Genomic DNA, 26363 nt, shown 5'->3' on the forward strand with positions numbered 1-26363 from the left:
AATGTATACTTTTAAGTATACTTTAAGTATAACAGTAGTAAACTTTGAGTACACTATTTGAGAAAACTAGTTAAAGTTTTTAGCTTGCACTGCAGCCACTAAAAGTGAACTTATAGGTATACTGATTGTAGTAGCATTTTTAGTACACTTTGAAGTATAGTCTCAGTAAACTACTAGTTTAGTAGTTTAAACTGCAAGTACTGTATACTTGTAAGTTTTCTTTAAGTGAACTATACATCATACTTTAAGTATACTACTATGTCCCTATTTAGGTATTAATTTGTATGCATTTTGTTATATGAATATCTGAACATACAAAACATCAAAAGAAAGAACAGGGTATCTGCTTGTAAACAAAAACATTTTATTCTAGCGGCATGCATTCTTTTTTTAAACACTTGAATGTGGGTAAGCTTCATAAATAAAAAATAAAGAAATAAACAACATTTTGAACAAAAAGCTGAAAAAAGACTATGAATTGGATTCAGAATGATAATCAAAACGTAGATGGAGTCGATCAACACCCCAAAGCCAGCCATTATTACCTCTTCATTGGACAACATTTTATTCCATAACAGTTTTGATGCTGTTTTGTCTGATGATTATGTTAGATTACATGTGGAAGCATCTGTTGTTTCGGTTTCTTCTTCACTTGTGTTTTTTTGGAAATTCTGTACAGAAGATGTGTACTAGCGCCCCCTACCGTATAACAATGAAAACACAGATTGTAGTAGCACAAGTATAGTTCAAATATATTTAGACTTTTTCTAAGTATAAGTCAAGCATATTTAAATGTCATTTTAAGTATATTTCTGAGAAGTACATAAAGCCCATTTCTGAGAAGTACATAAAAAGTAAACTAAAAGTATACTTTCTTGTTTTTTAGTTTAAAAGAAGTATACTAATAGTACATTTGAATAAACTTCTTTTTCGTAAGGGTGTGTGAACAGTGCATTTTTGCATTTACCGGTAAAGTCGTTCTGGTAATTTTACAGCAATTTATTGTGAATCAATACAGGTTTGGAGCAACATGAGAGTGAGTAAATGAGGACAGAATGATCATTTTTGTTTCCTATTCCATGAATTGCCTGGCTTGACAACAGCCTCGTTGTCTGTAATTAATGAAAAGATGAAAACGAAGTGCCTGATATTTGGGGACACTCCTCTGTAAATCTGTTTCCCTCCCGTGGTGAGCGGCGGTGAGGTGAACGCTGGAGCTGGTTAATTTGTCTCAATATTGATACGTCTGGAGGCCCTTCTGTTTGTTTTAGCTTAACCAAATGGAAAATTGATTCTATCTGTCTTTGTTAGAATAAAATTTGAATGGACTAAATTCCAGCGAAATATCCTCCTACTTAAAAAGGATAAGGCTAAATGGCAGTCGCTTCCTGTCAGACGGCCTGACAAACGCCTCGCTATCATTACTCTGATGTTCTGATTCACTGTAAATTGTTCTTCGTGACAGCTGCTCTCTGAAAACACTACAAAAGAAAAGGTAATTCATTTTTTATCCCACCTTTTCAATGTCCTGACATTTCAGACAAGTCTTTCTTGCTTTCAAAGGAAAAAGTGCACCTTTTCAGGAACTGGCCATTAAAACCTGTCACACTGTATCACAACAAAAAGCGTCTCAAAATGAACGAGCAGCTACACATCAAACTCTTTATAATCATGCCCATCATCATCTTCAACATAATAGCTATTGTGAGCAAATTAAGTCTGCCAGCGTTATGAAGATGATTCATTCGACTACAGTACGTGCGTCTGCAGTGCTGCAGCATCCTTGCGTAAACTCTGAATTGCAAGGCATAAAATCTCAATGGCAAACAGCAGATGCCATGGCATTATGAGATGATGTGACATAAGCAGCTGATGTGGCTGTTGAGTGAATCATAAAGGCTGGATTTTTCTCATGCAGTGTTTTCCTGATGCATTATATCTTTATTTTTAGGCAAAAACTTTCCCTGATTGCATTCCAAGTAGGGCTGTCGATTTAATGGTTCAATTTGGTGCGATTAATTATGGAAAAAATAATGCATTCAAAAGATTAAGATTCTTAATGCAGCCACCCTGTCCAGACCTGTCCATCATCTTACATTGATGCAGTAGCTGATGAACCTGATGCAGGATGACTGACAAGCCTATTAGAATGCAGTTTTATGAGTCTAAAATTCAAGATATGAGCGCAAAAAATTACCCTTATATATATATCATATGATGTAGTTCAGTAATATCACACCAACAAGAGTGCAGTTTCTCCCCAATACCTGAACAATTGCAAATATGAAGTTGATTTATACAACAGTTCAATAACCAAGAAGTTAGACACAGTATTGCTACTGTTGTACTGAATATTGTCTGTTTTGATAAATTTCACAAACAGTTCTAGATGGTTCTGCTAGGGCTTTATAGATCATTTATTTACCTATACATTTTCATTAGTAAAATTGCTCAAAAACACCACTAACAATAGTACCACTATTAATTTACTGTTTATTGAACTCTCTTGTTAAATCAATATTGCATTTGCATTCGTGCAGATATTCAGGAAAAAATTAGCTCTCTTGCTCGAGTTATGTGATTGCGTATTTACTTCAACCTCTCAGGTAATGTCAGCTACAGAAATGCATCTTCATATTTAAAAGTAAATCTCCATTTTATGCATAGGTTACTTTCTAGGTTACTACATCTAGTTTTGACGTCTATCAGGGGGATCAAGCCTTCTTTAGGGGTATCAGACCCCCCAACCAGTGTAGTTTTAGTTTAAATTAACAACCCGATCTCATGAAAGTGCGTATAAATAGTACGCCAAATAAAAACAAAAACTCGTGGTATTGATACGCAAAAATGGACTTTGGCGTGTATATGCTACGCGATGGGCAGGATTAGGGTTGTGGGGTAGATGCGTATCATATGTACGCGAAAACTGCGTATCATAATGCACGCCAACAAATTTCGTATCATATACACGCGAAAACTGCGTATTATATGCATGCAAACACGTGTGTATCATATGAATGCCAAAGTCCATTTTTGCGTATCAATATCACAAGTTTTCGTTTTTATTTAGCGTATTATTTATACGCATTTTCATGAGCCCGGGCTCTTTTTTAAGCATCTTGCACCATGACAATAATGGTTTTTAAGTGATAAGGTTGAAAAAAATAACCTTAAACTAAACCTCAGTGTAGTTTTAGTTTATTTTATTAGTTTAAATATCATATACAGTATACTGTATATATGAAATTGTTTTTGTTTTTTTTCTCTCCTTTTAATGTCATTATTTATGTTGAATCAAAATATTTCTTTCTAAAGCTACTTAAAAAAAAAAAATGTCTAATGCTTTTCTTAGTCAACACAATAATGACTTTACAAGATCTTCTGGGGGTAATTTCTTAGCCCATACTGATCTGTGATTATTTTGCAATTCATTCGATTATTTAATTGGTGCATCATGTAATTAAAAAAAAAAAAAACAACCCTAGTTTACAGGTTTCTAAGCCAATGGCATAAATTGGGTTTATGCTGTTGTTTATTCATCAGGGTGTAAGTCACTCACCTGCACCGCCACCACTGAAAGCACCTCCACCGAGATCCTGTTGAACTCGTCGAAGCAGCCCCAGGCTCCGGTCTGTGCCAGGCCTTTGTAGATGTTGCCACACGACTGAGAAAGACAGATCGAGCGAGAGAAAGCACAGAGTTACGGGTGCATCGCTGGAAAGCATCAATCGCAACAAACAGAAGCATGTGAAATTATGCGGGCGTCTTTTGTTTTCTAGAAACGAGCTCACGGTTCCTGCTCCACTGAAATTCCAGCTTATAAACAAGAACAACAAAAGCTAAGCAGAAGTTTTCTGGATGGATGAGCAGCATTTGCAAACCCACATTCATATTCTAAACACTGTGTGTGTGTGTGTGTGTGTGTGTTTGCAGCGCTGGCTGAGACGTGATGAGAGATGACCGGGGATTGACTGCGGGTGTCTGTGATCCTAAGGCCATCTTCTCCTCTCTTCAGTCGCAGCAGAAGAACACTGCGTCTCTATTATATGGATCGCAGATGAGGCCTGAATACTGACATGGCTTCAGATATAAATAAAGCCAGTCATTAGAGCTTTACTAATCTGCTGGAGCCCGTGATGGGAGATGAAGGACGGGATCAGGTGAGGCATAGAGTGAGGTTGGACTTAAGAGCTCGCTGTGAACTTGATTAGAAGCTGTTCTGATAAAAACGAGACCGGTTGTGTTGGGAACAGCAAACCACTGTACTATTCTTACCAGGAGCATTTCTAGCTTTTCATCAATAACATGTCCTAACATTATTATAGACAAATGGATTGTATAATTGTCTTTCCCCGAGTCATTTGTAAGCAATAGAGAGTTACTTTGTTGCTAACAAACAACATAAGGCATATGCAAGTTTTATACAATGCATTGTAGCTGAAAATCACTTCATCCAGGGCTAATTTCCAGTTACAGTGTGAGAAACCACTGCAAATTATTCTGTGAGTGAACTGTCCAAACTGAATCGTGAACCACTTCAGATCATTTAGCAAGATTTGAGAGATTCGTTTGCAAATTTGTTCTAGTTCTGACTCTAAACAGCTGACAGAAAACACACAACATGATTGCTGAAATCATATTATATTTCAGGTTTTAAAGGACACTTCATATTCAGTAATACTGCATTATTGATTTAACTGCACTGACACTATTGGATGAGAATGAAACTGAATTGATCTGAATAATGAGCTATTGCCATCTAGAGCTGCTTTACAGCTGAACTGACTTTGTTTTCATAATTGATGGATTTTACAACATTTACTGAACACTTTTTGCACTGACACTTACTGAACACTTATTGAACTGAACCGAATCCATTTTTAAAATTGTCTCATATTTGATGAAGTTTCTATCATTGATTCTGTTTATTAACCTGCTTTGAAACAATTCTGTACTGTTTAAAACACTATAGAAGTAAACGTGACTTGAGTCAGGTCAGCATACAGTAATCTCCACTGTCAGACAATAATTTATTAATAAATAAATACTTCACAGCTGTATTTCACTGGGATCAGTTAGCAATGCTCCTGGTTTTTACTAGTGCTACAGAATACTCAAGTCCCATTGCATGGCGGGATACTGTACCGTTCCTGTTTATTCGTCATGCTGGAAATGGAAGATTAAATCAAGCGCATTTGCATTGCCTGCATTCGAACACAGGTGGTCTACATAACCCACATCAGTAAGATCTGGCAAATACATATAAGAAACAGCACAACCCAATAAAGAAAAGCCCAGGAGCGTTTACAGTCGTGATATTCTCTGTTCTCGTCACCTTGTAGTCCATCTGCTCAGAGCAGTTGAAGACGTAGACCATGATGCCGAGGGCTCGGCCCAGGTCCTTGGTGGTCTCGGTCTTCCCAGTGCCAGCCGGACCGGCTGGGGCTCCACTCATAATGAGATGCAGCGACTGCGTCAGAGTGATGTAACATCTGCGTTTGAGCCGAGAAAAACAGATTTCAGCAAATCAACCACAAATGTTCAATCGCATAAATACAGACTTCCTCAAATTCAAGTATTTGCCAGCGGCTAAAGTCCTGCTATTACAGTGTGCTGCTGATGTGATCAGTGTGAACAAACAGCTCGATTCTGGGAGACAGAGCACTTCTAAATGGATCAGGTTTTACCTTACCTTTAACACTGAGTTTGGTGTATTTACTGATGGCCTGTGTACAGAACGGAGGTGTTTCATGTGTTTAAGTAAGGCTATTTGGCAAGCCTTTACCCCTGAAGAGTCCTTCAGTGAAGATCATTTGCATTAATAGGTGAGGATGGCACGGTTTTATGTGATTTACACAAATAGACAATGCCCCTGAATCAACATCCTCTGCTGGTTCAGGAAGAACAATCTAATGCTGTTCCTCTTTAGTGAATTGAAAATGTAGAATGCGATCAGAACAGGCTGACTCTTATGAGCCGGATCACTATACTAAACACTACAGCAGATCCAGTGGACTCCAAATGAATCATGAACAAATGACTCTTATGAAGTTGTTGTTTTTTCTTTTCAGAAAGTCAAAACCCTAATGAATGATGCTTATGAGTCAGTTCAAACACATTGTGCTATTTTGAACTTAAATTAGTTTAGTTACTACTGAATATATGACGACTTGTAATTAAAGACACATCATGAGGTTTGTCAGTAGTATATTATCCAAAAAGTAAATCATACATTACAGTTCAAAAGTATGGGCTCAGTAAGATTTGTTTATGTTTTTGAAAGGAAATGCTCACCAAGGCTGCATTTGTTCAATCAAAAATACAGTCAAAATTGTGAAATATTATTACAATTTAGAATAGCAGTTTTCTGTGTGAATATATACTGTAGCATCATTACTCCAGTCCTTCAGAAATCATTCTAATATGCTGATTTGCTGCTCAAGAAACATTTCTGATTATCATCAATGTTGAAAACATCAACATTTTTGTAGAAACCGTGGCACATTTTATGTTTCAGGATGTTTTGATGAATAGAAAGATGAAAAGAACAGCATTTATTTGAAATAGAAATATTTTGTAACATTATAAATGTCTCTACCGCCACTTTTGATCAGTTTAATGAAAAACAAAAAACTTTTCCCAAACTTATGAAGGGTAGTGTGATAATGTCTTACGATCCCCAATTTATCGCGTGAGTCTAATGGTATAGTGTTTGTTTAGCTTGTGTAGGTTCACATTCTGATTTTGTTCCTAAACTAAGCAAAATACAAGTGAAATATTTTGGGAAAACTTATTTACAGGTTCAGTAAAACAACTATAAAGTAAGCATCTGTGCACATGAATGACGTTCAGCAGCCACCCTATCTTAATGGAGCCATCTGTGCCCCGGTGTTGTATTTTTGCATCGTCTCGGTTCGGTGTGAATGAAAGGCAGGCGTGTGACTCGGTCAGCAGAGCTCAGAGACTGACCATATGTTCAGGAAAGCGCACTGTCATTGATTTGACTATCAAACAGCAGCGTCTCTGCTTTGTGACGGTTTCAAAGGGTCGAGACGGACCCGCCTGAGCAACCTGCCATCTTCCTTTAGCGTAAGGGCATCTGATGGGACGCGTTTGCTCTCTAATGGCTCCTCAAATGAGTCACTCCAAAGCTAAAGCTGTGTTTTTCTGGCGTCTCACCTGTCTGTGAGAGGCGTGATGACTAATCGTGGAGTGTTGCCCAGATACTCGTATGAATAGAGGAACTGGGCGTCGCAGATGTTGGCGAAGCAGTGCTTCTCTCTCTCGCCCCAGCGGTGCCGCAGTTGGGACAGCCAGAGAAAGGCCTGAGAGTTCTCCACCTGAGGGAGATGATTATGAAGGATTAGCATGAGGAAAATATCACACCTGAGCTGGATAAAAACATTAGTGCGCTTCGGAGCCACTCTACGGCGCTTTCATTAGGACTTCTATTCTACTAAACCGCGGGTCTTCAAGTGAGACCAAAATATGAGCAATCACACGAGAGCACATTGAGGCTTGGATTATGGAGGCAAATAGAGGCCGTATTGAATATCCTCTTATGAGACGCCTGCAGGCTTTTTCACATGACTAACGCTCGTGCTGGTCACTGCAGTGAACTCATGCATCTGCTGCAGCATTCATCTCATGCACTGTAATGCACTGCTCAAAGCTCAAACCATTTCATCTTTGGTCTTTTGAAGGCAATCATTGGTTTTCAGATGATTCGCATGACTTATGCAAAGCGTTTGCAATAAATTCTGATTCTAGTAGCATTTAGGAGAGTCCCTGGACAATATCAGAATATAAAAAGTAGGTAACACTTTACTTATGAAAGTACTTTTTATTGATTTTTATTAAGGTGCATTACAAGGCAATTTTAACTTAATATAAATGCATACAGTATAATGTATTATATCGTACATAATTGAATACCTTTATAATGCATTATACAGTACATAAAGGCTTTAAGTGTTACCAAAATTTTCATTTTAAATGAATTCAGATTCATTGCAATTATTTTATTCTATTCACATCTGTAGTTTTTAACAGTTTTGTGAACAAAATTATTTCTTATTTATTTCTAAGCGTTTATCTCTCCTCTCTTGGAATGTGAAATATTCTAAATAAATACCTATGTAATTTCTTCAAAACAATTTTGATTATGAAAAGCATAATACAATTACACTTTGAGTTGATAGTAATTGAATTGGAAATGCTTATACATCTAACATTACTCTAACAGTGGAGAGAAAAAACAAGTCTACTTAATACAAGCTAAATATTTTCCATATAATATATTAATTGCTTTGGCTTTAGTAAAGTGACAATATTGAAGAATTATTTCAATTACTTCATTTTGTCTTTATAACATAAATCTTACTACACTACTATGCTGTAGCCTGTCTGACATTAAAACGTTTTGCAAAACCCCTGCAGTAGATTACAAAACAACAAATGTTTAAACGATCTTGAATTTGTTGCAGTTTTCATTCTTTTTTTTTTTATCCTATCATATCATCTTCAAGTGCGACCAAAATATGAGACCAAATCACATGGGAGCACACTGAGACTTTGATTATGGAGGCAGTATTGAATCTTCTCTTATGAACTCATCTGCAGATATCTGAAGGAAACTCAGTGTCAAGGATGGAGTATGACAATAGGACAGATGAGACAGTACCTTCTGCTGAATGATCTTGTCCACCACGTCTCTGGCGTGGACGTCAATGGTACAGATGGTCATGACTTTCTGCCGGTCTCCGGGAGTGAGCTGGCCGATCAGCATGGTGATGAGGGTGTTTAACTGACTCACTTGCTTTTTATAGTACTCCTTCATTGCATTCTCATATCCCTCCTCCAGTCTGGAGAACGCCATTCCTACATCAGTCGTCCACCAGATCTGAGTACAGGTGAGCGCCACCTATCCAAATAAGAAGATGACGCATTTCTGTTCTGCACTAGGCCAAAACACATGATCAGCATAACAATAGTTAAAGGTAAGATGAACATCAGGATGTCTCAGTATTTGGTTCAGTGTGTGAGTCATGATACATTTGTGTCCAAGATAAAGAAATCACATGTCACATGTTTTTAGAAATCTACTCTTTGTATTTATATTGGTTTCATATGGTAAAAAAAAATAAAATAAAATAAGTAAACAAGAAAAGGTTACAATTTATGACTACAATGCCATGTGGTTAAAACATCAAGTAAAAAGTAATAATATGCATCTTAATTTATTTAAAGGTTTTAAAAATATATATTTTTTAAGTTAAGTTACAAATATTAAATTTGCAAATATCATTATATAACAATGTTAAATCATTAATATTTCTGCATGTTGGTTGGACCAGGTTTTTTTTTTTTTTTTTTTTTTGCAAATTTAAAATGTATTTGCATTTTTAGCTATGCTTATTTATTCTGAGAAATAAATAATACAAATTTCATTTTTCATTTTCTTTTTTTTTTCTTTACTATGACAGGCAAGTCATTTAACCCGGACATTTTTGACTAAGCTTCCAAAGAAATACAAAAAAGAATTAAAACGAAATTCAAATTAAAACACATTCATTACAGAAGAGGTATATTTAGTTGTTCAGTTTGTCACGCTACAAAGAAACTGTCACACATTTGATTAGTGACCCAGAAATACTGCAGAATGTCTTCATTTTACATTTTTCAAATTCATTAAACTTTTATTCACAGATTTAAATGAGAGTTTGAAACCCAGATTTGGTCTGAAATGTTTCAGCCCCACTGAATAAAATGAATAATCATGATTTAAACACAGACATCCGCTACGGCCCCATCGCTATTGGGCAAAACGCAAACTCCCAAAAAGCAGGCCTTCATGAGGCTTGATTCTGTAAGCACATGCAGACAGACCCGTGGGCTTATAGATAGTAATGCTGCCAGAAATATCTCCAATTCCTCATAATTATTCTCTCATTCAGAGGAAACCAGCCTAGAGATGTTTACAGGCGCTGATTCAGTACCTGAGCGGGATAGTCAAACAGCCACTGCTCCCTGGGCTTCTCCTCATAGGCGGCGACGGCCTCGGTCATCTCATGACGCACGGTGGCCCTCATGCTGTCCAGAACACGGTTCAGCCACACTTCCACCTGAACAAGCGTTACACGGTTCCAGACATGAGGAGGTTTGGCAGCAGCCTGATACTGTACATTGGTTCCACTAGAAATAAACTAATCATCCGTAAGCAGACGGAGCAAAACTCCACAGGAATACAGAACTTCAGGAGCCGGATTAGATTGAGCCTTAATCCACAGCAGATCCTCCAAACATAACCACATTTATAACCACATGTGCTGGAGAAAACATGAGTGGTGTTTCTCTGTGAAAGAGCCTGTGTCTGAGTCTCTATGATATTCTGGACCGCAGACGTGACTCATGTACAGCAGTGGCCAATAGTGATGCCCGGTGTAGGAAAATGGACATCTTCACCCTTTATTCAAACATTTGATTACTGGGTCAAAGACAAGATGTCACATTTTGGTGTTTGCATCTGATTAAATTGACAAAAGTGATTTTATATACATAGAAAACATATTTAATGCAACTAAACTGTCTGCTAATGTTTCATACAACTTTAGTGAAAAATATGGGTGAAATAATGTTCATTGTCATTCAGCATAATAGATATATTTATGTAAAAATGAAACAACATACTTCTTCTGACCTGCATTTACTAAAATATATAAAAGATTAAGTGACCATGCTAAATTTGGTTATATTTAAATGATAAAAAAAAATAAAAAATTGCTGTCAATTGCTAGTGGTTTGAAGGATCATGGCAAAGATTCTTAAAAAAAAAAAAAAGTATTTTAAATAGTACTAAAATAGTATTTTAGGACTCCACTCTGATCCTTAAATAGAGTCTCTTGTTCTAAATATGCCTGACAAGATTTTCTGGTATACTGTATATTTTTTTGTAAATCATGGTAAAAATGTATTATAGTCTTTATTTATTGTTCAGAATTGAACAGGACATGTTCTAATTTATGTAAAAAAATATATAATTTAAAGCTGCATTAAACTTTTATTGTTTTGATGCTTGAAAATCCATTTTGGTCCTTGACCCTATTAAGGATTTTGTAAGCATATTGTGCAATGAAACATGACAAATTACACCACATGTGCAAAACATATTGAGTTCTGCCCTGGAGAACGAATGCTGTAATCAAAAACAACAAAATATTAATAACTGATTATGTTCTTGTATTAGATGTGTGCTTAAATTCCTGTAAGCTTTTTGTTTTTGTTTATTTGCCTAATCATTTTCTCAGTTAAATACCTTAACCAAATTAGTGTTTTCTTCTTCAATATATTTTGATCTTGTAGGGTCATTAAAAGCAAATTTTGAGAAATATCTTCTCCGGACATCACTTGTGGCCATACTATACATCTGTGGGATTATTTCACATTTCAGTCACTTAGAAACGTAACAGCACGCGTCATCTCCACAAAGCACATGATCTGAGTTATTATTCATGTCTGTAACAATGTGCCAAGCATGCAGCATGTACCACTATCACGTGTCGTCCAATAAGTAAATGAAAATCTCCTAATTAAAATGCCTTTTGTAACAGGTATGCTGCAGAACAAAAACACGGAGCGTCTCTGTCTTTTTGCGGTGCATTGTGGGTAAATAAAGCAGAGGCTGGCTGTACCTGGCCGGTGCAGTCGCAGGGCGCGTTGAACTGAACGTACTCGTCCTCCTTACTGAACATACCGAGCCCTGTCTTGGTGGGCTTTCCGCCTGCGTCCGTTTCAAACTTCAGCTTCGCCATATTGTCAAACAACTTTGACAGATGCTTCTGAACCTGAGGGAAAAAATGTACGGCTTCACAACTGCACAGCTGCTACTTCGGTTCAATTTCGTCCTAATGTGACATATGGAAACCTTGCAGTGTGCCTTCAAGACAACTTAAGAAACCGCAATCCACACTGCCATCTAGTGGGTGCAAAAAACAAATAATGGCAGCGCTGCACTGCAGTTTGGCCATAAGCACTGTATACTTCATGCTAAATGACTTTAGGCACATAAACATGTGATTTTCTGTGATGGTCTGTGTGCAGTTGTACCTGGTGAGGGTCAGTGCCACTGGACAGGATGTCCAGCAGGTCAGCAGAGGAGATGAAGTAGAAGCGTGGGAAGGCCAAGCGCTTGGTGTCCAGATACTCTGCCAGGGCTTTTTCACAAAGAGACAATCTGCAAGAACAGGTGAATGATGGTCACACTCTGAATCTGAGCGATAATCGGTTTAGTGCAAAGCATCACGGTACACTGAAGCATTTCATGTGTGCATTCTGAAATGAGCACTTCCTGAATCAGGACAAAAGTACTGAGGTAGGAAATGATTATTAATGAATTAATATTTTTTTGCAGTGTGCAGAGCGACTATTAAAACTTTATAGTTAGTGTAACAGTTTAAAACATTTGGGGCTGGAACAACATAAGGGTTTTTAAATAATGACTAAATTTGCAGTGAACTATTCCTTAAAGTTGCAGAGAGGAAGTTGAGTAAATCAGACAAACACATAAATCCAGAAAGCAGCTGCAGACCTGCCCTGAATGTCCTCCAGTTTGTTGAAGAGCCCAGGTTTATTGGTGGCCTCCACAACGTTAGGTGTTTTACTGGCGTCATGCGTCAGCTCTTTGAAATCAGTATCAATACCATCGAAGCGTTTGGAGTCCTGTGGAGACATTCATGACAGAATGAGTCGAAACAACTTCATCTGCCAGAGAGGAAAACCCAAAACAACCTCTGACATTCTGAGGAACATCTGCGCGTCTGGCCACAGGCGCCCAATGGTAATTATCCAAATGTTTTCGGCCAAACGCATACGATGGACATTTTCATCTCTCATCTAGATCTATGAACACAGTGCCAGAGGGCAGGACAAGATGCTCCCTGAATCTGAGCGGCTCTCCATTAAGACATTTCAGATGTCTGTTTCACATTTTATCTTTGGTATGCCATTTGTACATTCCTGCAAATTTGCGTATCAGGTGAATATTCAGAGAAGATGGAATAATATTAGAAACACATCAGCAAACCCGACCTCTGGTAGCTGAGAGCGAATGTCGTCAGAACCGATAAAGATGCTCTCCAGGTGACTCCACGTCCTCTGAACCTCGAACCAGATGGCGATCACGGAGTCCGTCACCGAGAGCTTCCGCTGCCATGTGGAAACCTCCTCCAAGAAGAAGGAGATGTACTTCGACGTCATCAGGTTCTGCAGCTGCACCTGGTTGTCCTCCAGCGTTTCGATCAGTTCCTCGCTGGACTTCAACAGAGGGATGTTAGTCCGTGGATGAGGCTCAAAATCGAACGCCATGCTGGTCCAGGTGGCGTCCAGCTCGTTGAGCACCTTCTCCATGCCCATCTCCTTCACGGCGCGATCCACGATGCTCCTCACGTCATCCTCGAAGTGGTGCAGGTTGAGGCGGAGCAGGTCGGCCAGTGTGGTGTCCTTGTCCATGGTGAAGCACACTCCCGTGGCGTTCATCAGCTGCTGCCAGTGGCGCGGACGGATGGCCGGGTTCTGGAGCTCGGCGACGGCTCTCAGCGAGACCAGTGTGTTCTTCACAGAGCCATCCAGTCCGCTGAAGGCATCCCACGAGCGAGCCTCTTTGTCCAGCGCACGGAGCTCCTTAGAGAAGCGCTTGCACTCCATCTCCATGTCGTCCACGTTGATCTGTCTCCAGGGCGTGGTCTGCCAGGCCTTCAAACAGGACTGGACCACCGAGACCAGATCCCACAACTCCTTGAGAATGGGCAGCTCTTTGCGGCACTGCTTCAGCTGTTTGTAGTCTGAGATGTTGACTTCAAAGAGATTGGCGGACACAATGAGCCCTGTCATCGTGGTCTCCATCTCCTGAATTTGGTTGTGTGCTTCGTCCAGCATCTCATGTGGATTCACACAGTCAAACCTGAAAACAAACCGAGACAAATCCATGTTAGTGACTGTTGGTGATTCACATAAATGACATATTTTGATTCAAAACGGCGAATTTCGCCAAAAAGCAACTAGTTTGCAGGTATGAGCCATGATTACTGTTATCCTCCAGACTGTATCGTGTACCTGAAAAAGTCTTTCTTGCGGAACTGCTCTCTGAAGGTGTGCTGCTCCACATCGAATGCGGCGCACTTCTTGCGCAGGTTAGCCACCTCACCAGCCTGCAGCGGAGCAACATGCTGCTTCACCAACACCGCCTGCTTCTTCATGTTATTCCACTTCTCCGGCAGCACCTGTTCATAAAAAAAAAAAAGCAAGGTCTCAAGATGCATTTTTTAAAAACTGAACTTGTCTGTCTAGTGCATTTAAACAATCTTAAAGTTATAAAGATATTTAATGAATTTATTGGGTTGCTTCAAATATTACACTAGCTACATATAGATTTTTGTGAATATGGCCCAAAACAATCATGGAAATTCCTCACTGGTCTAAATAACACTTTACATTCAGAATCTTGCCACAGAACATTAGGTTCACAGAATAGTTTTTGCTAATAGAGATTGCCATGCTAAATCTCGGTAGATTCAGTAAAACAGTGAGTTTGAGCTTCTCAGTATTATTTTATGGACACACGTACCTCTAGCTGTTTGTACACGAGCTCTGGGAGTTCCTGTTCATAAGTCTTCAGCAGATCAATGGTGTGCTGCAGAGGCTCGAACATCTCATCTGTAGTGCTCTGACGCTCTTTAACTGCCATCAGGTAACCCATGATCTCCACCAGACCATTATAGTCACCCTCCTCCACCTTCTTACCCAGACCAGCCTCCGTCAGCCTGATGAACTCCTCCAGGTCAGACAGACTACAGCCACAAACATAACAGATCAGACAAGACGTAAAATATATCAGGCAGATCATTTGGTAACTTAAATAGGGCCCTATGAAACCTGTTTTTTTTTATATATATATATATATATATTTTTTTTACTTACTTGTGCATTTATTTATTTATTTATTTACTTCTGTTTTTTATTTATTTAAATTCTGTTTTAATTTTTCTGGATTCCATTTTAATTGTTAAATTAAGTTTTCACACTCAAAAAGCATGTCTGATAATTTGAAATCATGAAACTTACACAATTTAACAACAATTTAGTAAATGTTTTACAACAATTACATTTTTAAGGCCCTATGAAATAATTTTTTTCCAGATTCCATTTTATTTTTCCAAATTGTGTTTTCCTTTTTAATTTGTAATATTATTTTAATAATCAAAAAGCATGTTTAGTCAATTGAACTCATGAGTCTTTTTGTGGTTTAATATTGACGGACTATAGTCCATATGGCCTTTTGATTAAGTGTATTGACCTACTTTTGATATATGAAACCAAAATTTGCCCAGTTCTGTGACATTCTGAATTAAATAGAACATTATATTTTTATGACTGTATTACATGATTGTGTCTGTGTTTTCCACATTGCAGAAATCATAGGGCCCTGCTTAAACTGGCTTTGATGCATAATTGTAATGTAATTAGGAACTCAGCGCTTTTACCTGTTCGTCACATGATCAATAAGATGCTGTTTGAACATGAAGCTCCACTTTCTGATGACGTTGAGCAGGGCACTTTTGAAGGCTCGTGCGTCCACCCTCATCCAGCTCTCAAACACATGGACAGGCTCCAGCCGCTGCACCTCCTCATATAAGGTCTCGTACGAGTCCACCTGCTCGCGGAAGCACTCCAGAGTCGGAGGGGTTTCTGGGACGCCGTGCTCGGCATGGGCCTCGATCTCTTCGCTCGTGAGCACGTGACTGTACAGCAGGAACTGACGCATGAACTCCTTCCGGTCGTCCACGTAGAGGTAAGCGTAGTGTTCCAGGCTGTTACGATACTCACAGCACTGTCCCATCACTTTCCTCACTCGCTCCATCAGAAGATGCCTCCACTCCGCAAAGTCCACCATGTCCTCCATATCAGCCTGAAGGAACAAGATGCCTTTATGTAAACCTATCTGACCATAAACCACTTGCTAAGCAACATGAAAACAAAATCCACTGCATTTACTTTCTTAATATATGTTTCTGGGCTCATTGTGCACAATTTGGAAAAAAATAAAAAATAAATAAATAAATTATATATATATATATATATATATATATATACAGTATAATAAAAAGATGTTTGTTCTTTCAAGATCTTTTATCAAAATGTAAAGACTTGATCTGCCTCTGAAATCTGATCTGCCTCTTGATAGTGAATCATGAATTTTCACTGAAATTACAGAACAGGTTTTATTAAGATAAATGTAAGATTTTTAAAACCAAGTAAAAAAAACCTTAAGAACACATTTAATTGAACACAATACGTCAATATGTCCTCTAAATGTAAATGTCTTGTATTAGCAACACTTCAAAGTTTGAGAATACTAACTTGAATAAATTAAATAAATAAAAAGCCTTGTTTACCAATACGATGGTCTAAAAATCCCTAAATCAAGATACATTTACTGGAGATGCAAAATAAAGATATGAAATCTTGTTTTATAAGAATTTATCAAAAGTGTATGATTAAAACAAGAACAAATATCCGCTAATGGAGGAAAAATAAACTTCCCCGCTGACAGATATTTGTTTCTGTTTTGAGCATAAACTCAAATTTATTTTGTTCAGATTCTCAGAAAACAAAACAAAACCAAAAATCAATTATCTGCACTATGCTTTTTAAAGGTGCAGTATGTAATATTGACAGCTAGTGGTATTCTACTGGAGAGAGTTGTTTCTTCCACCCCCACCTCATCAGAACGGATACTCATGCGGGTTGCCAGATTGATGACACGCAACAGGAATGAGTGCAGCTGACAATGGAAGGCAACAAGTCTCATATTGTAATTTGATGAGTTAATTTAACTGTATTTAATATGCCTCTGGTCATAGAGATTTTTAGATGGATGCGGAAGCTTTTTTGGTCGGGTATAATCTCTGACCCAGTTCGTCTACTTGCTTCCATGGGTGCAATACGTTGTGTTTCCTGCCAAATGGCGACCTGGGCTATCAAAATACTATTGGCTAAATTGCCAGTGGGTATGGTCACACAGACAAAAACAAAAACAGAAATTCCGACAGGGAACACACATTTCAAAGCAGAATAATTGACAGTAGTGTTGTTTTTTGAAGACACAAGTATGTGAACTTAGTTCAAGTTCAAGTTCATTTTATTTGTATAGCACATTTACAACAGCCACCAGGCTGACCAAAGTGCTTTACAGAAAAGCAAGATTATAGCCTACCACATACACAGAAAACAAAAGAGACAGAATTTAATACAACCCATTTAAAAATTAAAACTGGCCATAGCACAGTAGTCAATACACTAAGGAAAACAAATACGTTTTTAGCAGAGACTTAAAAACAGACAGAGAAGGGGCCATTTTAATCTCTAGAGGCAGGGTTTTCCAAAGTCGAGGCCCTGCCACTGCAAAAGCACGCTCACCTCTACGCTTAAGCCTAACATTAGGGACTACCAACAAAGCCTGGTCACAGGATCGTAGGCTTCTTGACAGAGTAGAGAAGAAGAAGTTCAGAGAGGTAGACAGGGGCTAGATTGTGTAGGGATTTATATACATAGAGGAGAATTTTAAAGTCTATTCTCTGACAAACCGGTAACCAGTGTAAGGATTTAAGAACTGGAGTGATGTGCTCATGTTTACGACACTTTAAAAGAAGTCTGGCCGCAGCATTTTGAACAAGCTGAAGACGCGCAATTTGAGACTTAGATATACCGCAATATAAAGAATTGCAGTAATCTAGATGAGATGTAACAAAAGTGTGAACAGCCATTTCGAGAGTTTTAGGAGTGAGAAAATGTTTAATTTTGGACAGTAAACGAGGCTGATAGAAACTGGATCCGATAACAGAAGAGATATGTTTATCAAATTTTAAATGCTGGTCAACAAGAACTCCTAGGTTCCGCACCTGTGAGGATCTAAAAACGGATGAACTTTTTAACTCAGGGCTTATACACTGAGAGTTTTCATTTGGACCAAAAACAATTACCTCGGTCTTAGCATGTTTTCTAAATATCTGCAAACAACTTAATTTTATTTTATGCTTTAGTACAGTCAAAAACGTACATAAAGCACCTTTAAGACCCGCAGAATCCCTGAAGAAGTATCATGGCACAGTCACCTTTTCACAGTATCTAAATCCAGATGAAGTGATGTGTTTGGCTCGGTACCTGATAGTGCGGGAAACCGCTGTGCTCAGATAATCGTGGCACAAGAGCAGAGATCCTAAAGATGCTATTGATGAGGCTCTCCACCAGATCATGGAAGCCGTCTGAAGCACTGAACTCCAACGACGGATAAAACACAATCTCAGGAATCTGCAGAAGTAGCTGGACCTCGAAGAGTGGGGCTAATCCAGCCTTCTGGTCTGTATCAGGGTATTGGTGTAATTGTTTAGTGCAGAACAATCAGTCTGCAATGAGGGAAATCTCTATAATCACTTTTAGTAAAGCTTAAAAAAAATTAAAAAGCACACCTGTGTTTTCTAAGAAGAACTTGAGGGAGCTCTCGATAGCATTGTAGAAACCATCGATGACCATTTCATCAATGTAATCCACATAAACCTTCCACTGCGCAGACAACGGGTCTGCTTTGAAGAGTGACATGTTGTCCTGAAACAAAACAAAAAGATAATTCTTATAAGGAGTAGAAATGTTTGGGTGAGCAGTTCCTTTAAAATGCGTCATTCTGTCAGTTGTTATCTGATGGGATCACCGCTGGCTTTTGTCATTGCATACTTTCAGCAACAGATGGATCTTGGTTCCTGAAGCTCGGATCTGGCAGTACGTTCTCTCCAGACGCTCGGTCTTATCTTCCAGGTTTAGAAGAGTATCTTTCTTCCCTTCCTTCCTCTCAAAGAATGGGGTAGTCCAGCTCTTCATGATAGTCTGGATCTCCTCAACATTGTCTTTAGTCCTCTGTAGGCGTTGCTCCAGGTCATGTACCGTCTCACGGACATCCTGGATGTATTCCCAAATCCCTACCAGGGAAAACACATTAGAGATTTAGTGTATATAAAAGTCTAGAGTATATAAAATCAAACATCATGTCATTCCAAACATAAATGATCTTCTTACAACAGAGGGAAATTGTAATGATTATGTGGTGTGTTCACTTCTATCATATGGACAAAAGCAGCATGAACATTCGGCTAAACATCACTTTTTGGGCTTAACAGAAGAAATAAAGCATACAGGTTTGAAACAACATGACGAGAACTATTTCTTCAAAAAAATTTAAAAAAAAGATTTTTGATCTGAGCCTTCAACAAATGTTCTATTCAAGTTTTAGTAATTTTGTTGAGCAACATACAAACATGTATTACAATTAGGCTTGCAAAATTCCATGGGAATTAATGGGAATATATGGGAATTAACGGGAATTTGCTAAATTGCTGGAACTGGGAACTTAAATGTAGTTGAGAACAAAAACTTGCAGCATAATCTTGGTTAAAACAACCAGATTTAATGCAATTTCAGTTAAATTTCTACTCTACACATTGCTCAATTGCACACAGCACACTGCTTACTGCGGGGCTATCGAGGCCACGCCCCCTACATGCACTGTACTTATCTACCATTACATGCACAGATCGTTTCTTAAATCTTGCACACAAAATATCAAAATGTCCATCTTGGTAAGTATTCATCAAAATTAGTGATGCACGATCATGATTTTTCATGGCCGATTCCGATACTGATTTTTTACAAGCAAACCGGCCGATTCCGATACCGATTTCTGATTTTTTTTTAATCAAAGCAACAAACAAGAGCAACTAAATTAGGCTATACCATAGTAAAAACAAATACACTGACTGAACAAACATTTAGGTGAGATAATAACAAAACAAAAGTCTAAAAATCCCCCCCCACAATCCTCTCTTGTCACCTAAGAGGGGGATTCCCCTCCATTTTCTCTGAAGCCGCACTTTCTGCATTTGAGCCCAAAGACTCCATCTAAGTTTTGATATTCTAATATATTTGATCTAAGGGATTCACGTTTAACTAGTAAATACCAAAAAGTGTTTATACAGTAGCTAGACAGTTTATGAGGTACGTGCTATATAGCTCAAGCTGTGATGCTCCTTCTGCTAGCAAGTTTTCTGTTATCATACAGTAGTGCAGTACTGGTCAAAAGTTTGGACACATTACTATTTTTAATGTTTTTAAACATTGCATATCTTTTGCTCATCAAGCCTTCATTTATTTTATCAAAAATACAGAAAAAAAAAAAAAAAAAAACAGTGATATTGTGCAGTATTGCCGGTATTACAATTTAAAATAATGGTTTTCTGTTGTAATATACTTTAAAATATAATGTATTTCTGTAATGCAAAGCTACAGTCTTTAGTGTCACATGATTCTTCAGACATCATTCTAATATGCTTATTTATTATCAATTTTGGAAACAGTTTAATATTTTTTTATTATTATTATTAGTAGTAGTAGTAGTAGTAGTAGTATTACCTGGGATTCTTTTTTCAGGATTCTTTTATGAATAAAGACTTAAAAAAAACACATTTATTTAAAATAGAAATCATTTTTTAGCAATACACTACCATTCAAAAGTTTGGGGTCAGTATCTTTTCTCTTTTTTTGAAATAAATTAATTCAACTTTTATTCTTTTAGGCACATGGCTATTAACTAATTGTTAAGTAATATGTCATTGTGGTTATAGATTTTGAATTAGTTAGTTAGTCGAGTGCCTCAACAAGTAAAGACATAACATAATGATACCCATGCAAATCATTAGCTAATGATTAATTAAAGCAGACAACTGGAAGTTTAAAAGCATGGCTTCGACTCAATGTGGTAATTAACACATGAATTTACTTCATTAGTTAATAAAATAAGTTATTAGATAGTTAATGTATTATGACGCATTTAACTGATAACAATTTATTGATTACTTACTCTATGAATCATATCGAATGTTCATTTGTTGCTGATGCAGTAATTGTTAATAAATGGTTTAGTTCTTCGTGAGTTACACATTAACTCATGATTATCTGTGCATTTTTTAAGCATGAATTAATGCATATTAGTGTCACCGTATTGTAAAGTGTTACCCAAAAAACTAAGTCTAGATTTAACTTTCTTCTGGAGATTAGTTATGTGTATAGTAAAAGTCAAGGAGCTATCAAGCCAGATTCCGAGATATTTATATGAAGTTACTACCTCAATTTTTGCCCTACCCAAAGTATTATTTTGTTGTTTTTTTTCCAAACCCCATTACTTTTGTTTTCGTGCAATTTAAAACTAAATTCATTAAAAGCTTCTTGAATATTATTAAAACTATCCTGTGCCTGTTTTAGAACTTCATCATATGACGATCCCATAGCATGAAAAATAGTATCATCCGCATATAAGTGAATATAGGATTGCTTACTACAGATAACCTGAGAAATATTATAAATATAAATTGAAAACAGGGTTGATGCTAGCACAGAGCCCTGAGGGACCCCTTTATTAATAGTTAATGGTTCGGATCATTGTTGGTCAATCTTTACATATTGGGATCTGTTGAATAAATAGTTAGAAAACCAAGATAGGGTTAAATTTGACATACCAATACTACGTAATCTGGATAACAAAATAGAATGATCAACTGTATCAAAAGCTTTAGCAAGGTCAATAAAAATAGCTGCACAAAATTGTTGTGAGACTTTTGAAAATGCTGCAGACCCTGTTTTAGTTTGAAAACTCCGGGGTTGCGTTTCAGTGTAAATGGAGCAAAACGGCGACTTTTGAAAACAATGGCGTGGCTGCCCTCATTCACTCTGCGTATCCTTGACGACCGTGTAAACAATAACATCATGCTCATTGTTGTACCCATAGATATGTGTTGGTAGATTCCCCATTCGACTGCTCCAAGCACACAGACACGTCTGCCATCTAAATAATAGGGAATCTACCTATACATATCTATGGTTGTACCTGCATGAATGGTCATGTGACATGCGTTTTAGGTTGTGTAGTGTACATGGAGATAGTTTCTGAAACGCAGCGGAAACGCCAGTGTAAACGGAGATCGTTTTCATTCTAAAACGCTGTTTTAAAACGAAAACGCACTAATGTAAACAGGGCCTGAAACATAACCCTGGAGTTTTCAAACCAAAACGGGGTCTGCAGCGTTTTCAAAAGTCTCCATTTTCAACCTCAAAAAACGCTGGAGTAGTGTAAACGACAGGCATAACCGTAGCAAAAGTTATGCGTTTTAAATCGAAAACGCACTAGTGTAAACGGGGCCTAAAAGAATTGATCCAAGAGTTGTTAAAACACAGGAAGGAGCTGATGGGGGACGATAGCAACCTGCAACTGTTATTGAACTATTAGCAAATTTTATATTTAAAATAAAAAATTCAAATTGCTTTGGAATCGATTTTGATAGAATTTTTGTACATTCAAGATATACAAAAAGGAGAACTATCTATAAAGTTGATTAATTTTTATTTCAGTTTTAGTTATTTAGTACACTAAACTATACTTAAATGTTGCCTTGACAACTTTTTTATTTTATTTTAGGTAACAAGAATTTGTGATAGTTTTAATTTTAAATTTCAGTTTTAGTTTTAGTAATTTTAGTACATCAAGTCCAACTAAATTAAAATGAGAAATGTCGCATTGGCAACTTGCTGAAATAAAAATGTACTTATATTTTCTATCATGTAACAAGATTGTTTATTTATGGCTTTCATTTTTTATTTCGGTTTTAGATAACTATGATAACGGTTTTGAAGGTGCTTTTGATGAAATATTTTATGTAAATGTACAGATATCACTGAAGTAAGTGTCCTGAGATATCACACCTGTGCTGACCTGAATTAGCCTGCAGGACGCTGTAGTTTTGAGTGTTCATAAAGATGTTTGCATCATACTAACAGCTGCAGTGGATCAATCTCAGTTATCCTAGGGTTCAACACTGATCATCTCTACCTTGGCTTGTCCAGCAGAGTATCTCCTCAGCTTCTTTGAGCTTGGCGTCAATGTCTGTCAGCTGGCTCTGGATCAGGGGCATCTCCACCTCGAGCACGGTGCTCATCACTTTGTTGTACCAGCTGGTTGTGAGCTCCAGATTGGCCACATACTGCCACAGCAGCTCTCTGTTGGAATAAATGTCTGCAGCCATATCTGGAATGACTTCAGCCTGTCTGGCCTCTAGGTACTTCACCTCCCGCAGCACCGACACCAGCTACAGGACAAGACGAGAGTCACATTCGATAAGGGAACTGGCCTGTAGATATTAACATATGTGTGTGAGGAGAGCGACAGTCTGACCTGTGGGCTGAAGTTGACAGAGATGAGTCTCGTTCTCTGCTCTCGGGATATCAGTGGCTTCTGGAGATTAAACTGTGACTTCTCAGCCACAGAACTCGTCCAGACGTCATACAGTTTAGAGGTGTATCTGGTGATAAAGGCAGCAGGAGAATTACTAACATGTCATTTTTGATGTATGCTAAAATTAGGGATTTTAATGAATGGTGGCTCTACATACATTAAATGTGGGCAGTGCTTTAAACTGCCAAGAAGAACAAAACAAAGAAGCTTCTTTAAAGAGCACTCTATACAAAGATGTCTTTTTGGCATCACATGCAATTGCAATGGAGATTTTCCAGCTGGATTAGATGGAAAGATAAATGATTGCATACGTTTTAGTCTGTTCAGAAGTAATATAGTGCACAAGCCATATGGAACACTTTTATAGTGCATGCTTTTGCTTGTTGGAGCTTGACAGTATGAATCACCATCCACCTTCATTCTCTCAAACATCTTTATTTGCTTTCACAGAATAAATATGTGGTCAGAACTGCATATTAAAAAATGTTTTGAGCGACATTGATTTGAAGGACAGTACAGATAGGAATGCTGAGGTGATTGTGAACACTTCCTTAGTGAACACCCACATGCATCAAGGCTCTAAACAGGCAAACTTTCAAATCTCAATTTTAAACATACGCACAGTTTTAGACCATCAAATGCTTATCTAAGTAGGGTTACACGTGTGTAAGGTTTTAACTGTTGGCACAGCATTCATCAAGAAGCGCGTCGGGTCCCTATACTGTTACAGTAATCTCTTTATAGGCCGATTGTGAGAGGCCGTACACTCTGGCCTTTATTGGATTTGGTATGAGCTTGATCGTCTTATTAGAGCTGCAGAGCTGCAGAGCTGCGGTCCATGAAATCAAATATCGCTTTGCTTCACACAAGTCATATGTCTCAGTGTCAAGAAATAATGACTAGAGATAGCAATAACAGCTCCAGCTAGATTGTGTTTACGCAACATCGCTGATTACCATCATCTAACGAAGAGGCTTAATTTCTGACTGGAGAGAACACAGATCTGGCTCCTTGGGAAATGCATCATTTGTTTCTCACATGAAGGGAAACATACACATGCATCACGTCCTTGGTCACATGTAACATGCATTCCTACTTCAGCAGGCACTTTACACAACCATTGTTCAAGCTGTGATATGGAAGCATTGCACATAATTGGAGAAAATGAGACCCTGAAGTAATAATCTACAGACACTTATGCCTAAATGAGCAAATAAATCATGTTTTATTTGTTTATTCCATGTTGAGCTTGAGGTCCCTCAGCAATACCACCCAATCTTCACGTTACACCTTACTGTTCACGCTTGCAGCAGAAAATATATAGGTCTTTCAATAAAAAGCCTCATTTATTTTAACAAAGGTGGATCATAGCGGTCTATACATTGGCTAAACATCTGGGATTAAAGTTATCAGTTGAGACACACAATCAAAATAAACATGATTAATAACAGGGATTTAAAGGGACCTATTATGCAAAAATCACTTTTATAAGGTGTTTAACAGCCTATAATGGTAAAAATCCACCCACTCTTTTTTTTATAATCCCAATAAATCATAAACAGTCTCTCTGAAGACGCTATTCCAGATTTCTCCTTACGATGATGTTGTTGTAGGGAAGAAATCTTGCCTATTTTTGATGAGACAGCCCTGAGTGAGAAGCAGCAGTCCGCCATTACTGTTTTCTTGCTGTAGCTGCTGGAGATATACAATGTAAGCGCCAAAGAGGCATTGCAAGTGTTGTGTTTTGGGATGCATTAATGAACATAGGAGTCATATTTGTTTCATAAAGGTGCATTTACTATGCACAGTACAATAGTGATGGCTGCTTTTTAAACACTGCTTCATGAAGCTTCGAAACTTTTGCAAATCATTTAATTCGAAACAGTGGTTCGGAGCTCGTATCAAAATGCCAAAGTCAGGTGATTTCAGTAAACGAGGCTTGGTTATGTCATAACTGTTTCGAAATCACTGAATCAGCGTTTCTGATCACGGATCAGTTTTATCAATTTGTAGACATTTTTAATGATTTTAATACATTTGTGTAATTAAAAGGATGAGAAGTAGTTAATAGTCTCTTACTGGCTGTTTTTACTCTTACTTACTGTTTTTATTTGAAAAACTTCAAATAATGAATAAAACACAAATACATTAAATTATAAATTAAATTGATCCATCGGGACAAGACCACGGGAATCAGATAAGCCCTTTACACAATCTGACATGGCTGAGGTTGGAATTGAACTGCGGGTTTCGTCTGGTCAGAGGAGAACTGGCCCCCCGACTGAGCCTGGTTTCTCCCAAGGTTTTTTTTTCTCCATTCTGTCACAGAGGGAGTTTTGGTTCCTTGCCGCTGTCGCCTCTGGCTTGCTCAGTTGGGGACACTTAATTTCTAGCAATTATTGTCGATTTGGTTGCACAGCTACTATTTAAACTAAACTGAGCTAGACAATGACATCTCTGAATTCAATAATGAAATTCCTTTAACTGAAAATTGAGTGTTTAATCTTATCATTATACATTACTGACACTCTATCCTCCAATTTGATACTGTTAAGTGCTTTGACACAATCTGTATTGTTAAAAGCGCTATATAAATAAAGATGACTTGACTTGACTGGCCTGTTTAGACAAGCTCTCTATAAAACAAACAAAACAAGCCCTGCAAATGAATAATAATTATTTTAAAAATGCATATTATACAGAAACTTCATATTTAATGGTATTTTATTATTTTGATTGCATTTAATATACTATACTTTCAAGAAAGCATTTTGCATTGGGTTTGAAAAAGCGTGTTTTTATTGGGTTTTTTTGCATGATTTGGCAAAAGTTTTGTTTCGTTTACACAGTTCTTCTGACCAGCAGGCATTACCAGCGTATGGTATTCTGAGTGAATAATTTTGCGAAGCAATTTGTTCAATTGATTGGAAGCTTCGAAAAGGAGTGTTTCTCTCATGAATCTGGTTCTTGGACTTCCATC

At 37.7% G+C, this 26363-nt stretch overlaps 1 protein-coding gene across 3 annotated transcripts in view; it reads right to left on the bottom strand.

Moving 5' to 3' along the window:
* Positions 1 to 26363, bottom strand: part of dnah9 (dynein, axonemal, heavy chain 9) — a 105810-nt gene that overhangs the window by 68151 nt on the left and 11296 nt on the right. For 2 of the 3 annotated variants that reach the window (XM_058793327.1, XM_058793330.1), the window contains exons 12-28: positions 23324 to 23450; positions 22982 to 23237; positions 18784 to 19025; positions 18522 to 18657; positions 18217 to 18413; positions 15537 to 15961; positions 14621 to 14843; positions 14110 to 14276; positions 13087 to 13957; positions 12587 to 12717; positions 12106 to 12232; positions 11691 to 11843; positions 9999 to 10124; positions 8684 to 8923; positions 7180 to 7340; positions 5336 to 5492; positions 3560 to 3664 (exon numbers count right to left, since the gene is read on the bottom strand). In XM_058793327.1, coding sequence (XP_058649310.1) covers positions 3560 to 3664; positions 5336 to 5492; positions 7180 to 7340; positions 8684 to 8923; positions 9999 to 10124; positions 11691 to 11843; positions 12106 to 12232; positions 12587 to 12717; positions 13087 to 13957; positions 14110 to 14276; positions 14621 to 14843; positions 15537 to 15961; positions 18217 to 18413; positions 18522 to 18657; positions 18784 to 19025; positions 22982 to 23237; positions 23324 to 23450 — 3844 coding nt within the window. The remainder of the gene's footprint in view (positions 1 to 3559; positions 3665 to 5335; positions 5493 to 7179; positions 7341 to 8683; positions 8924 to 9998; positions 10125 to 11690; positions 11844 to 12105; positions 12233 to 12586; positions 12718 to 13086; positions 13958 to 14109; positions 14277 to 14620; positions 14844 to 15536; positions 15962 to 18216; positions 18414 to 18521; positions 18658 to 18783; positions 19026 to 22981; positions 23238 to 23323; positions 23451 to 26363) is intronic. The other variant, XM_058793329.1, reaches the window with a different exon arrangement.

The sequence above is a fragment of the Onychostoma macrolepis genome, chromosome 12, assembly GCF_012432095.1.
Source record: "Onychostoma macrolepis isolate SWU-2019 chromosome 12, ASM1243209v1, whole genome shotgun sequence".
NCBI classification, from domain to species: domain Eukaryota; kingdom Metazoa; phylum Chordata; class Actinopteri; order Cypriniformes; family Cyprinidae; genus Onychostoma; species Onychostoma macrolepis.